Source organism: Strongylocentrotus purpuratus, unplaced genomic scaffold, assembly GCF_000002235.5.
Source record: "Strongylocentrotus purpuratus isolate Spur 01 unplaced genomic scaffold, Spur_5.0 spur5_scaffold_8, whole genome shotgun sequence".
Lineage (NCBI taxonomy): Eukaryota > Metazoa > Echinodermata > Echinoidea > Camarodonta > Strongylocentrotidae > Strongylocentrotus > Strongylocentrotus purpuratus.
The window spans coordinates 9217519-9233573 of record NW_022145614.1 but is presented as its reverse complement, the minus strand read 5'-3'; the positions used below and the strand labels follow the sequence as shown (position 1 = coordinate 9233573).

The 16055-nt window shown below is 36.4% G+C and overlaps 1 protein-coding gene across 1 annotated transcript; it reads left to right on the top strand.

The window, feature by feature from the left end:
- The first annotated feature begins 1421 nt into the window (after window positions 1-1421).
- Window positions 1422-15840, top strand: LOC115918384 (differentially expressed in FDCP 8 homolog). Its single transcript, XM_030975978.1, has 12 exons — window positions 1422-2520; window positions 3190-3347; window positions 6828-6977; window positions 7318-7465; window positions 7914-7978; window positions 8977-9073; window positions 9435-9562; window positions 10232-10345; window positions 12230-12310; window positions 13298-13438; window positions 14047-14156; window positions 15514-15840. Exons 1-12 carry the CDS (start codon window positions 1920-1922, stop codon window positions 15620-15622), a joined length of 1902 nt encoding a protein of 633 aa, XP_030831838.1. The 5' UTR covers window positions 1422-1919; the 3' UTR covers window positions 15623-15840.
- The last annotated feature ends 215 nt before the right edge of the window (window positions 15841-16055 follow it).

The following is a 16055-nucleotide window of genomic DNA, read 5'->3' as shown; positions in this document are numbered from 1 at the left end:
TGATAGGGGAAGAAATGAAAAAGAACAAGTACACAAAAAGAAAAAGTTAGAATGATTTTTTTTAAATATAGAAAAACAAATAAGAAAGCTAGAGAGAGAAGATGAAAGTAAAGAAATACAAAGAGAAGGGCAGAAAAAAGGTGATACAAGGAGAACGAGAGGAAATCTCTGGGAAAGAAATGAAAAGAAGACAAACAAAGAATGACATAGCCTAAGCAAATATATAGGGAATAATAGAAGAGATGTAAGTGAAAATTTATGGGGAAAAGGAAAGAAAGAGGTAAAAGAAGGATGAAACAAAGAATGACATTAGGTAAAGAGTAGCTGATAGAAGGGTGAAACAGAAAAAAATGTAAGGAAGGAGATATGGAGAAGAATCAGGAGATGATAGAAGGATATATAAATACATAGGGACAAGATGAAAGAAAAGCTGAAATAGGAAAACAGTTAATTGTAATGGATAACAAGGAAAGAGAGAAATAAAAGAAGAAGAAAGGAAAAAATGACGGAAAGAGAAGATGATTGAAGGATAGAAACATAGAAAACAAATAATAATAAGCAAATGCATACCCATGTTGGAAAATTACCCCCTCCCCTGCCAAATAAGAAGATTTGGCATTTTGCAGCATAAGAACTTCACATACAGTATGTAACAACTTCCTGAGTAAATTATTTATATTAAGTCACATACATGTAGTAGCTGAGAGCAAAACAAATTTAAATTTCAAAGTTTGGAATGATCCCCCTCTTCTCTGTGCTCATATCCTCCTTTTTTTTTCAACTCATATATTCGTAATAGTTTGTTTTTATCTGTGGGTGTCCGTGTAAAACACTGAGTCATTGATATAAACATAGCTTGATGTAATTTGGATACAATACTGCACAAGTTACATTGTTGGGTAAATACCCAAGATAAGATGATGCAATCAAAATGTGTCAAATTGAGTGTGAGCTGGCGGATCTGTATAGTCTGCCTTTTTTTTTGGTGCATGTGGAAAATGGAAAACGATTATCACTGATTTAAGTTATCTTTTCAACACTTTCCACCGCTTGGATTTCTTTAAATTTTGTTATTATATGCCATTAATTAAAGTTTTCTGAAACCGAAACTGTTGAAATATTTTCTGTTGTAGTGGGAGATCTGACTGTACTAATAGACCTCGTTCAGATATGACACAGCAAAACTGTGGCTGTTTTTTATGATGATGTAAAATTTAATATGCATCTCATTTCTTCAATAGTATCTTATTACACAGAGCTCTTGTGAATATGCACAGGACCTTTGTTGCATGCAGAATTGCAGATGCCATTTATTTACACGTATAAAAACCATCAGGTTCGTTTTTTTCTTTGCGACGGTTTAGGGCGTCATATCTGAAAGAGACTTGAGCAATCGATCCAAATGGATACAATTTAGAAGTGATCACCTAACAGGAGGCTTCTCTGGCCTTCTTTACCCTCAGAGATTACCTTTTACACTGAAACCTGTATGTAAAGACAGCTCAAGGGAAACAAGAAAAGTGGTCTTTATATGCAGGTGGTCTTTCAGTAAAGGTTCCCCTAGTACATGTACCATGGGAAACGCTATGCAAGCTAGGGAAAATTATAAATTGTGGTCTTAGTAGGCAGGTAGTTCTTCTATATAGGCAGTCACTAAAGCATGTTTGACAGTATTATTTTTCATTTATTTATTTATTAATTTTAAATGGTTTACTTCATTAAAAAACATTTGCGGCCCGAGAGCCGAATTGCAGTTTTTTTTTACAGAGTATACATCAGTGACTAAGTAAAATTACATGTTAAACACATGCATGGTAACATTTATCAATAGTTCTCCTTTGTTTCAGCAGATACATGTTGCTTCCTGATTAAGTGGTTATGTTGATCAAACTTGGTGGGCCAGCCTTGGGTCGCTTAAGATGAGCACAGCAACCTCCAACAAGGAGCCCAAGGTGAACACCTTCATCAGCTCCGCAGCGGTCATCAAGTTTTCTGGTGGCTCCGTGGGCACAGAGCAATGGACGGACTCGGAGGACGAGGAGGACACGCCCCATTCCAGGACGTCACCCGACTCCCAGAAACCCCCCTTACGCAGCAGCAAGGAAGATAATGGCACCCGAACAGTAGGCACAATGGACACAATGGAGAAGGACTACAGGGAAAGGACTAAAGAGGCCGGTGTTCATAGAGACGTTATTGCAAACGGGAATGTGAATCATAAAAGATCAGGCAACTTGATCCAGCCACGGTTATCAGATTCTCAAAGGAACACAGATAGAATTCTAACACAAGGGGATAGTGATTCAAACTTGCCGTTTCGGTTGCAGCAGGGAAATATGGCTGATTTAAAACAAAGTGGTACTTCCAAGAAGAAAATGGAAGAAAATCTGCTGCCTGAATCTCCCTTTCCTGAAGTGGATGGATTTGAAGTGGTTCCCAGGAGAAAAGGGAGCTATCAAGAATCTCACAATCCATTTTCAGATGTGCCTTGTGATGATGAAGATAAACACCATAATGTTGGTAAGAAGCATTAGTTTTATCTCTCTATGTGTGTGTGTGTGTGTGTCTCTCTCTTTTTCTTAAATGAGAACATTTTATAAGATGATGACATGGATCCTAATCAAATGATTGGTTGATAGCGTACACGTTAACAGGCATTTATTTTGCCTAATACGTAATTTTGATAATGACCAGTCATTAGTAAAATGTTATAAAACATCATTTTATAAAACAAATCAAAAATAATCTTATATAACAAGTAATACACATCATTTTGTTTGGACATTAGTGAAATTACCCACACTCGGTACCTTCAAAACAGTCCAAATACCCTAGGCTATCGCCTCAGGCGTGTTAGACTGTTCTAAAGGTACCTTGGGTGGGTAATTCTTACAATTATATGTTGTTCCTATGTTCATATGTTGAAGCAAGATTGTTCATGTGCATATAAACAATTATCCTATATGGACACAATAAAGAAATGAAATGAAATGAAATGAAATAATGCCCTCACTGCTGTGTATTATATTAAGTGGAAAACTGTTGAAAATTCCAATTTTCTGACTGTTTATTCGGATTTGAAAAAATGTGGTTAGCTCTTATGACACAAGTATATACCACATATTGATTATTTCATATTTATTAATAATCGTGATTGTTGTTAATGATTTCCTTTCCTTTACCCCTTAGGTTCAAGAAATCATAGCTTTGATGAGAAGCACAACCATTCCTACTCCTTTGAGTCAGACTTGGATATCAGCTTGCCCTCAGAAGACCAGGATCTTGCTGAAATCACCAATGAAGATCTTGGAGTGGGACTCACAGAAAATCACTTTTCTCAACCAGAGGTATTTTTTATTTTCACTTTAACACTTTTGAAGGCCCACTTATTTTGTAAGAGAGCATGGTTTGCTATACAAGTACAATGAGGGATTTCAAGTTGGGTGTTTAAGGCTAGTGTTAGTGTTTAATAAACACTAACACCAGCCTAAACACCGAAATGGAAATCAACTGGTGTTAAGGCTTTGACCTCTGAATATCGTCAACTTCCAGTAGCTAGTGTTATCGATTTTGCAAAATTGTCGTCTGCTGACCCGACCCATGTGGCTGGTGTTAATATTTTACGTACAAATGTCCTATTCACTAACACTAGCCCCTAGGGATTAAGCAAATGTTGATTTCCAGTTCGGTGTTAGTGTTATATCTGCACACAGTCAACGCACGAACGACGCAAATTTATTGTCTGACGATCAAATAAAAATATGTGAAACAGGTAATTCATATATTCTTATGTGTAAAATGAGTTATTTTATAAGACCAGAGAAATAGGTGTAAATTTATTCTGTTACTTTTCATGATATCTTTAGTTTTGATGTACTATTTTTAAATCATCGTCGTGAAATCAAGTATGTGGTGATGTCACAGCTGGTGTTGAGCTATCGATTTTGATATCGGTATCTGGCTCTTATTTTCATCAGTAAATTTTCCGCTCGATTTAAGAGCTCTTGACTGCTCTAAACACTAACACTAACACTAACACCCAACTTGAAATCACTCAATGTATATTGGCTCAATCTGTGTTTTCACAGGTACCATTGTTTTGAGGAAACAGTAGAATGACTTGTTGAGTAGACTAGTTGAAGCATGTACAGGTTATCCTTTAATTTCTTCATACTCCTCTATAAGCGGTCCTTATACTGCATTGCGGAGCAGATCGTGAAACACTTTGCAACTGCAAGTACAAGGCACTATATGTAATACTCTGTGAAGTAGAGTGGATTGGATTGGATTGGAACATACACTTAGTCACATATTGCACACTTTCATTTATAATGAGTGACAATGATCAAGCATTAATCACACTCTAATCTATGAGGAAATCTCAGAGCTCAGATTATGCATCACGTGGGATTTAATGGATATCACATAAATAGTACTGACAGTGATATATTTCTTTATAGATACAAATCCAAATTGTACTTACATTTGTCAAGCATACAGAGATATATACAGTACATTGATAATCCTTTTTATGAAAGATAGCCTGCATTTCTTTTTGGGAGGGGTATCTTATTATTTGTATAACTGACAATTAAATTTTCTTCGTAAATGGGTATAGAGGTAAGTGCGCTTCTATGTGTGCACACTAAATTGAGCCTTCTTAAACTTGAGATTTATTTTTTAAGCCATACTGTAAGAAACAATCTTGAATGAATTATTTTTACATCAAATAACAAGGATCTAGGAGTTTCGATGTATAAAATCAATTATGCATGTCATTATTTGTTCATTATACCATCTATCCTTCCTCGTTGATGCTGTGTGTATCTAGATAGATAGATACACACAGCCTCAACTCGAGTGCGGATAGATGGTATAATGAACTCATGTGCATGCCTCATTTATACAGTGCGTTCCAAAAAAACAAAACTGAGAATTATAGATGTTTTATCATAACTTAATCACAATTATAATTAATAAATGACACATATTTGTAAAGCTTAGATCCTCCTCTTCAATTTGATGCAACTCATATGATGCATATTTCGCGTATGAGTGATTAAAATCAATTTGAAGAAAGGGTACCAAAAAGCCATTTGGCGGACGGTATCTGAATTTCAAAGAGAAAAACAAAATTGGTTGACCTGCCATTTTGAGTTTGAACCAAGGTACTGAACACATTTTACCCATGATTTTACCCATTTCAAATATTCCACACATGGATATTAAAATTGGTTGAAAGTTTAGTGAGAAGCAAATCAATGAGGCATTCGGTCAACCGCCTTACTAAAATCTAAAAATATTGCATCAATGATTAGGGTGGGGGTGGAGCCAAGAGCTGAAAACCATTCATGTCTCATGTGTATTATTCAACACTTGTGCGACACATGATCTTTTCGGAGTAAAACCGTGTTGTTTATGAGAAAGTAATCCGTGAGTTTCAAGATGTTTTTTTAAGAGAAACAGAGAAGGTTCAAGTGGAAAGGAAAGAAAACAAATAGCTCTATATATCCATATTAAGAAAATTTTGCTTTCTATCCTGTAATTATTGGTACATGTTTAATTACTTTCAGTAACTCATCAAGACCAGAATTATAGTGCTAGTACTCTACACACACTTTGTACATGAAAAGCATTATATTAATAGCTGGACACACAGTTCACTATAAATATATGTGTGTGTGTGAAACTATGAAAGGCATATGAACTGTAGTCTTTGTTAATGACTTCTAATGGAAAAGCAAGCTCACATAATATGGTAATCGACAAACAATGAGTATAAGACCTATATGATCATGTAGATTGTGATAAGCCTCACAACAGGAGAATGATCAATGAAACTTGTCTAACTCCATACATTATTGAATGATCTGTACATATTCATTATCACGTGTAAAATGAATATGACACAAAACAGGAACAAACAGTCATTTTACAGATTTTGAAAACAACATCCATTCTTGTCCATTGTCCTCTTTTGGGGTGAACGCTCAATTGAGTAAATGTGGGCTGCTGCCAATGAATTTAGTTGCCAGACATGATAAATTTTTGGCATCATATGTTTGAATAAAAATCTGAAGCCAATTTATGACAGAATTCGAATTCACAAAGGAGGTTTAAATTCAACCCATGGTTTAAATTTAAACACTTATTTAGTATTTACATAACCCATGGTTTAAAAGTAGTGTGCGTTTAATATATGACCTCTGACTGTATCGCACTTATTTTGGGCTAGTTTTATACCATGGGTTATAAATGTAAATGAGGTTTTAAACCATCCATGGGTTACATTTAAACCTCCTTTGTGAATTTAGGCCATAATGTCTAAAGAAATATCACTGTAAAAGGCATTTTTATGAAAAAGGAAGGTATAAAAATAAAAGAAATACAATTGCTCTCCGTCGACTGGTTATACATAATGTATATGTTGTGGGCTTTTAAAATCGATAATAAATCACCATTTATTGATCAATCTTTACAACTTTCATGCTCTAATATCGAGGGTTTAGTGACGCAAAAACGTTACTCCATAAATGAGTATTTGATTTTAAAACTCCACCCAACACCCCATTGAAGTCAATGGCTAGTGAAACAAAGACTTAACTCCTTAAGGCCCAAGTGCTCAGTGACACATAAACCATTTTTTCTCAAAATGGAGTTACGTCTTTGTGTCACTGACCCTCCTCCCCCCCCCCACCCCCCACCCCCCAAACAAAAAATTGTTTCCAGAGCAAATATCAAAGCACGCAAAGGAAAGATGGCAGGAAAAATAATAGAGAATTTTTTTTTTGATGGTCTTGTTTGTTTCTTTGTTTCTTTTTGTGCAGGGTATTTTTGGTTTCTCTCGCATTGAGGAGCTAGAGATGGCTATCGGGAACTGTAAAGAAGAAGTCAAGACATCTCTAGAAAACTCGGAGAACAGGCGCAAGATGGTCGCCAAACTTGTACAACTCAGACTTAAACTACTCCAGCTCCAAGTAAGTGTCTTCTCACTTTCATTTCTCACAAGCAATTGCTATGCAGTCCTTATTGTGGCCAGCCAGCAATAGTTGTACTGTAATTGTGACCAGCAAGTTCTATCCTGCTAAATTTGCAACTATGATATTGCAATGACAAATTTGATTTGTCATTTTTTAATTTTTTTTTTTTTTTTGGGGGGGGGGGGTAATTTATATGTAGAATGAGAGTGAAAGTAAATTTCCATTGGACAATCAGATTGAATATTGAAGAAGTTTCACTTTACCATTAAAACATGCTTCCTTGACCAATGAAGTAGTTTATCTTACACTGCTTGACTTCTTCATCATTTTAAACCAGGAAGGGGATGAAGAAGAGGAGAAGGAGGAGGTCAAGGTTGTTCTTGGTCATCGTTTTTATCGGATGAAAGGAAATAGTCGCAATGACCACTGCGAGGTCTGTCTCTCGGTCATCTGGACTCTCCTTCAGACGTGGTTCAAGTGTAGTGGTAAGTTTGTGACCTATAGGCCAGAGTTTTTGTCCTTTTTTTTGTTGAAAAGTTGAAAGGTCATTAAGTTTTGTATAGATTGTAGCACTGAGACTGCTTTTCTGGAGTCATTTGTATCACAATGGTTGATTCCTCTATGGTTTGATTAAATACTATTTTTACCAAAATGTTTTGTATTTTAACTCTGAATATTGTAAAAGCATCGGTGTGCATTTTAAGGTTTTCATCTACGTTGTGCTGCTTTTTTGTAATCTTTTTATAATTACTTGTAAATATTTTGATTGTAATTGATTGTTTTAATAAAACATAAAGAAGGAAAAAAAATTTCTTATCTCTGTATCTGTTTAAACTACTTTCTTTTGTTGCAAGTAGATTTCATAACCATGCGTGTACACATTGGATGAATGATCTCTTTCTCTTTCTCTTTCTCTTTCTCTTTCTCTTTCAGAATGCAACTTTGGATGCCATGGCAAGTGCCTTAACCTAGTGAAACGAAAGTGTGTGAGTGCAAAGGTATGTCCACATATAATACCACGTCGCCCTAACTTATCTTTCCTTCTTTGATCATTGAAATGTGTAGGAGTTTGTTGGCAGAATAAGTATTTCAAGGAAATAACACAAATGTAATTCTATACAAGTTCCTGCAATCTGAAATATGAATAGATGGTGTCACAGTTGACTCTGGGAGTACAAAGTGTGTGTGTGTAATTGGGTTTTTACAGATGTGTATAAATCAGATACGATTATTTACGTCTGTGGACCGAACTTTAACGTCACCATATGAAAGACGTGACTCAGTTTCGAACCTGCGTCCTCGGCTGAATCCATTTGTAACTTCCATTGTTAGCTAGATTACAGGCACGCCACAATGCCCCGCATGTATACCTTGGTAGGTTTGAATCAGTCTGTTAAAGTATGTGCATTTATTTTTTCTTGTCTTGTCAGCTAAGTGTATAAACAAGCAGCTTTTGATAGAACTTTGATGTTATGGCAGTATTTAGATTTTATTCCAACAACTTTTTCAGCACAAACTTTCAATAAGTTTTGCTGCAGATGACAATAAAAGACCAACCTTATATAAGCTGAACTAAATCGACATTGGTGATTAAGTTGTTATTGTATTCATATGCTGGGGATGTCAAATATGGTTAAAAGTTTCCATAACATCCAAGTATGGTATTTACCAGTGCATATTCATAAATATATTAGAATATGGCAGAAGCAAACAGACAAGCCCAAGGTATTTTGTCCCATATATTATCAACTGCATCAAAGATTTCATTGAACTGATTGTACAAGTTTATAATCCTATGAAAGCTTTGATTAGACCAAATATTTAAGTAAATATGATTTACCTAAATCCTTTTCAATTCTTAGTAATGTATGGGAAATGTAAGAAAATTTAAAATACCTCGGACCTGCATAAAAATGTGAAAGAGATGCCATCTTTGTACAAGACACAATACATTAACATTGACTTTAAATTGTTTTCCTTATTTTCCTCATCCCAGATTTCAAGGCCTTGCTTTGATCTCAATATTTGTCCGGAGAAAGGTCTATCTGCTCAGAAGTACAGATGTGCAGAATGTAGAGCCCCGCTTGCTTTCAGTAAGTTTCCATTCTTATCTTTCCTGTGAAAGAAAACTTTGCATCTTTTTCCATCTTTTTTGTGTTTCCTTTCGAGCTTCTGATGTGGTAAACCACCAAAAAAATCTTTGTCAAAATATTAGGAGTTAAAAGTAGTGTTCTCAGGATTTATGTATCATATCACACAGGTACATGAGTAATCAAAGGGATATTGTTGTTGTTGTTGTTGTGTGTTGTTTGTTTTTTGGCGGGGGGGGGGGGGGGGGGGGCTCCAGCTGGCCAAGTGTGTGATTACAGCAGTCTTTATCAGTGCAGGATGAAACCTTGATACCAATATGATTTACTGACATTTCATAATTATGATGTTTTCCCTTCTTTTCAGATGGAGTACCGACGGAACCTAGACTGTGTGATTACAGCGGCCTGTACTACTGCAGCATGTGCCATTGGAATGACCAGGAAGTAATACCTGCGAGGGTCATTCATAACTGGGACTTTGAACCAAGAAAGGTAAGTAAGTGGTTACTGAGAATGGATTCGTTATAGTGATGATGATGATGGTGATAGTTGCAATGTTTCTTTTGTATGACACATGCACGCGCAACAATTTCTCCATTTTCAATTTCCAACCTCGGTAAAATTCCTAATTTTAACCCAGTAAGCAACATTGTACATGTTCATACCAATCTCAGACCCTAAATCTCATCTTAAACCTAATCATAGCCCAAATCCTTACTTTATATCTCTGACTAAATAAAGTCGTAGCAAAATTTGTCAGAGCAAGTAGCAGATTAATGTAGGTTTACTCGCCTGATGCGTTAACTTATTCCTACTTAAAACAGCATGAAGGATTTCTCATTTTGAATCGTACATTCAGACTCTTTATATTTCATCCGAAAGAAGCAACAAAAAAGAAAAGCCTTGGCAACCATTGGTTTCAATGCTTTTATTCTCCTATGTGTTCATTAGTAGCTCGTCTGGTCCGCGTTGCATAAAACTTAACATTGATGGTAACTTTGTCATTGATGGTAACTTCCATTGAAACCTTGATTTGATTGGCTGTTGAGTGATGTTGACTTTGTACCTGTAGTTAGTATTGATGGCAAAGTTAGCATCAATGGTAAGTTTTATGCAACAGGCCCTGTTCACATTGATATTTAATAATTGTTATTCTTCTAGGTGTGTCGCCAGTCTAAACAGCTCCTCAAACTAATGTGCAGTAAGGCAGTTCTGAGAATCCAGGACCTTAACCCTTTGCTCTTCAACTATGTAGAGGAGCTCAGTCAGATCAAGGTAAGCTCTAATAATTACAGTAGGCCTGTCTTCATCAGCTCGAGATTGCCACATATCCCGCTATTTGAACTATCCCGATCGCAAATTATCCAGTTAATTTGCGTCTTCATCAGCCCGAAGTTGCAATTAGCGGGATATTTGGTCGAGATATTCGTCCCAAGATATCTTGGGCTAATTTGCAAAATATCCTACTATTTGTCCAGTGCGTCTTCACCAGCCCGAAGACTCGCACTATGCGCAAACGCTCAGCAAAATATCCCGAGCTAATTTCTCAAGCTTGAGTTTCAAGTTTCGAGGTCAAGTCTCGAGCTGATGAAGATGCGATTTGTAACTTCGGGATTATTTCCCAAATCAGAAATAGCGGGCTATTTTGAAATCTCGAGCTGATGAGGACAGGCCTAGTGAAACCTGTATATAAAGGCTGCCCAAGGGAGTCAGGAAGAGTGGTCTTTATAAGCAGGTGGTCTTTATGTACAGGTTCCTTTGGTCTAGGTTTCAACGGGAAACCACATTCAAGAGAAACAAAAAATGCAGTCTTTGTAGGCAGGTGGTCTTTCTATACAGGTGATCATAAAAGGAGGTTTGACTGTACTTGTGCCATGCCATGATTGGTTTATAAGACACCATGTTATCCATGGTAACAAGTTTTTGCTTTAGATCTGTTTTGTTTTGTGATACATTCAGTACTTTTGAATTTATTTATATTTAATTTCATTTTCATATTTTTCTGAATGTTAAGTGTTGAGGCTTGTGATAGAAATCATTGATGATTCTTGTAACTTACTTTTTATCAATATTTTAATGCTTAAATTACATGTCCTGCTCTTACTGCGCTACGTCTATTTTCTATGTTTTATTTATGTTTTTGAAAGTGGAAGTAACTTTGAAAAGAATCGGTTTAATTCAAACTTTCATCATTAACCCTTTTCTTTTTTTTCTTTTTTTCTTTTTTCTTCTTTTTTTTTTGATAATGAGAGGGAATTTATAAGAAGTAGCTTACAACTCAATAGAAACTAATGAGCTCCCCAAATATGCAGTGGTTGCTTCTTGCATGCAACTGATACAAGTCTGAAGGGTCAGTGCTTATCTTGCATATTATTGGTCAAAGAAAGTGACATATGCAGATATGGATGAATATTGTTCATTTGAATATAATTAGACATATTTATTAGATACAATTGTATGTAAGAAAGTGACATATGCAGTTATGGAGGATATTGATCATTTAAAGGGATAGTTGAGTTCTGTTTTCAGACCGCAAATGCCTTCAAAGTGCATGGTTATTGCTCTTATTCTTATCTATGACATTTATAGTGCCCTTTTAGAACCTAGAATTGCTATGAAGGTAATTTTAGACCCCAAAATGTGTGAAATTTAGCCAATACGATCATACCAATTCAGCTCCACTTTAAAAAAAACACGATGACCGTTAATTAATTATTTAATTAAAAATAACAATACATGAGCCAGCTAATTATGGGTAATAAAGCAACATGAAAATGCTAACAAAAAAGCCAACATCGGCATTGGCTGAAATACGACGTAAAAGGCATTATTTCTGTTTTTAACGTTTTTTCAATTTTTTCAAAATTTCTAATATTTGTGGTGGTACACAAGTATTAGAGATCGTTATATTTCAGCCGTCTCTGAACCGATTTTGATCGAACAAAGATGATTTTGTCATTTAAATATTATGTTCTTTCAAATTTGACACTCAGTTTTTCATGATCTCACAAAAAAATTATTTTGTGTAGCGCCCTCTGCAACAGAACTCAACTATCCCTTTAAATATACTTAGATATATTTATTAGATACAATTGTGGAGAGTTATTTAAAAAATATACCACAATTAATCAATTAATTCTAATGTTTTGATATGTACAGAAACTGAGAGGGGAGATCCTGACCATGAAGGTATACTTCCTTTCCTGCCGCAGAGCCATGGAGCAAAAACTACTCAAACAAGTGAGTTTTTCAAGTTTCTCTTTGGAAATACACTTACACAGTATGTGCATGAAGTAGAAAAACTAAGTCTGTGTAAAGGTGACAAATATGACCTTTCTCATTCTTTGTATTTATGTGTGAAAGAATTTCAAAGTTACTATGTCACATGAGAAGGATGGCACATGACACGTAATTGTATTTCAAATACAACTAGTTTGGATAAACGTTTGATGCCTCCCGATTTCGCGATCCCATGTAGCCATATCTGCCGTGGGTGCTTTGTGTTGTTTTGCACTTTTCAGAACGATCTATTCAACATTATTTTAAATCCTGATAACCACATTACTTCCTTTTTTAAAATAATAAATGTTAATGTTCACTACATTATCAACCATTTTTGATAACCTAGAGCTGGAAAGTGAAATTGCATGATCAGTAATCAACCGCATCCGGACACCTACCCCCCTGGACATCCACTCCCCGGATAACCATCCCCAGTCAACTTCCCCCTAGGACAACCACCGTCTAGGACGACTACCCCCGGAACAACTACCCCCTGGGAAAGCAACCCCGGACAACTACCCCTAGGACAACTACCCCCTTTGACAACTACCCCCTAGGACAACTACCAACTCGACAACTCCCCCACCCCCACCCCACCCCCCTCCCTCCCCCCCCCCCCCCCCCGCCCTGACAACTACCCCCTAAGACAACTACCACCTGGACAACTACCCCCTAAGACAACTACCACCTGGACAACTACCACCCGGACAACTACCACCCGTACAACTACCCTCCGGATAACTACCTTCTAGGATAGTTGTCTGGGGGGTAGTTGTCCCAGAGGTTGGTTGCCTTAGGGGGTAGGTGTCTTAGGGGGTATTTGTCCTAGGGGGTAGTTGGACTGGGGGTGGTTATCCGGGGAGGGGTAGGTGTCCTGGAACTGTAATCAACATCTCACCTTTGAACTGGGTCGGTATAATTCACTCTTTACCCTTTGCTCTACAGCTCCAGGTCAGACCGCACTTTGTGGAGAACAGTGACTCGTACTCTCTTCAAGATCTGATCGATACAGAAGAAGGCAATCTTCTCACAGAGCTAGCTACTCTACATGGAGACTATGCAGTACACATACGAATCGATTGCCAGGTACTTTGCGAGCTCTCTCTGATGGGAATTTGACATTGCTGGGGATTATTTGTGATCTATCGTCTAGGGCCGAGTTAAAACGGCTAAACAGCGTTTAAATGACCATTAAAACCAAAACCATTACAATTTTGCAAAATATTTGATCAGAAATTGAAAAATGTTAATGGATTAATAAAAATTATATATGTGCACAAAATACACCAGGAGAATATTAGAGGCAAGGCCTTGATTTAAAAAATTAACATTAGATATATGTGGATCTTGATCTAATCAATTTGGTGGTTTGAAATGTTCGAAATGCTCAGATAAACTGTATCATTGTATATTGTGTGAAAAATAGTCACTTAATTTCACATTTATTTCTTCTCATTCAAATGCCATGTGACTATAAGGCTATGCCGAATGTAGTACCGTATTTGCCGGCGTAAACGCCGCAGTATTTTTGGAAGACAAAATATCAAAAAGTTGGGGTGCGGCCTTCACGGCGAAAGAGTAAAAAAAAAAAAAAGTACTCACTTTGAATGTCGTACTACTGAATACAGGTACATAATTTTGGCTTGAAAATCTGCTTTAAATAACATATTTATTTTCTTCTTTCTATCCTTCAGATATGTCAAGGCAAGGGTTTTATATGTGAGATATGCAATTCAAATGAGATTCTGTTCCCATTTGACATGATAGCTACGTTGTGTGCAAACTGCTCAGCCGTGTTTCACAGGTGAGAATGGTATACCAATATCCGGTTTATTGACGTTTGGTCTACACCCAGCCCTTCTACTACCGACATGGTCTAATAATAATAATAACAGTGGGTTCTTGTATAGCGCTCATGTCTGTCAGACTTGACACTCCTGGCGCTCTTGATTTTTACCCTGGCTTTAGCACGGCTACCATTACGGTGCTCTAGCATTTCAAGGAATTAATTCCTGCCAGGTACCCATTTACATCACCTGGGTTGAGTGTGGCAAAGGTAGATCAATGTCTTGCCAAAGGACATGTCATCTACTTTAAATATCATCTAGTATAATAACCATTTGGTCTGATTTCCATTTGGTCTAATCTCCAATAAGTCTACTACCCATTATGTAGAATAACCTTTGCAACTACTTTCATAAAAAATGCTGTTCGACGATAGGAGATACGTCTTTCATCATTTTCCCAATGTTTTATGCCTTTGAATATTGTCTTATAAATTATATGAGCCATGGATTGAATTTGTGTCTAAATTAATATGAGTTGGTGATCTTCTACTTGCAACTGCACTCTGTGAAGATAAATTGAGATTAAGTTAATTGATAAATGTATGGACTTGAATATAATGTTAAGGGGATTTGACTTTACTTTAGGCTTTATTTTGTCAAATATATAGGGTTAGGGTTAGCTAGGTATAGGGTTTGTCGTCGGAACATACATGTGCCGTAGAACTAATGTGAAATAGAGGTGGTGGCAAGTATCAGTTAGGGTAAGTGATCTTCTTCTTCTCGAGTCTCTATGTCCCAATCCAGTGTTGGATGCATTGTATCTTGCAGGGGGTCAGTGTTTCCAGATCTTCTTGGGTACAAGGGTCTGGTAGATGTGGGCATGCTAGGAGATGTTGCATAGTCTGCTCCTCTCCACACAGGCAGATGGTGTAATCGTTCTCATTATACCCCCACTTCACCAGGGGGGTGTTTCACAAAGATCCTAAGTCAAACTTAACTCGAAGTTGGACTTGAATATTATGGAAAGACATTTATAGCCTTAAAATAAAATATATTCAAAAGCAAATAATAACTATTTCAGACTTTTCATAAATTCCACATCTCCACATCAAGAACATGAAATCTCCTTGATAATAGAAAATATTTTGAATCAACATTTTATGCCTTTTAAAATAACTTTTACAAAATTTTTCAAGGATGCTAATGGCTTTCCATAATTGTTAAGTCCAACTTAGAGATAAGTTCAACTTAGGATCTTTGTGAAACATCTCTCTGGTCGGTTAGGGTTAGTGATAATACAATAAGATGGATTGAGAACACAGTGGGAAGGAAATGAAACATCTCCAACAACCTTTTGATGTCTATCTTTGACAGGGACTGCTTCTACAAGTGGTCAGGAGATTGCCCTAAGTGTGCCAGGCTGTCTCAACGAGCATCTGCTGACCGGCCAGCCTCCAGCCCTGCAAGACCAATCCAGAAATGACCACTGTAGGATGACCATTGCATGATGACATGTGGAGGAAAGTATCATTAGACTCCTGAAAATCAGTGTTTCTCCTTTCCAAACTTGACCTTTAATATGGATTTTGTTTGTTTGTTTGTTTTTGTTTTTTTTCCTATCAGGCATTTAACAGTCATATTCATGCATAATAATATTAACAATTAAATATTATGTAGTATGTAAGATCAAAACTATTAATTTTTAAAAGACATGCAATTATTGATAACCGAGATACAAAGAAAAATTATTATTGGAATAAATATGTAGTTATCACAAATATATGAAAGATATAGATTTCCTAAGATTTTAATATCGGCATTCCTCTCATCCCTTGAGATATACTTACCGCGGTTACATCCTTTGTTTGATAATCCCATAAACTTGTCATATGCTCTTAAAAGCAGAAAGTCCCTTT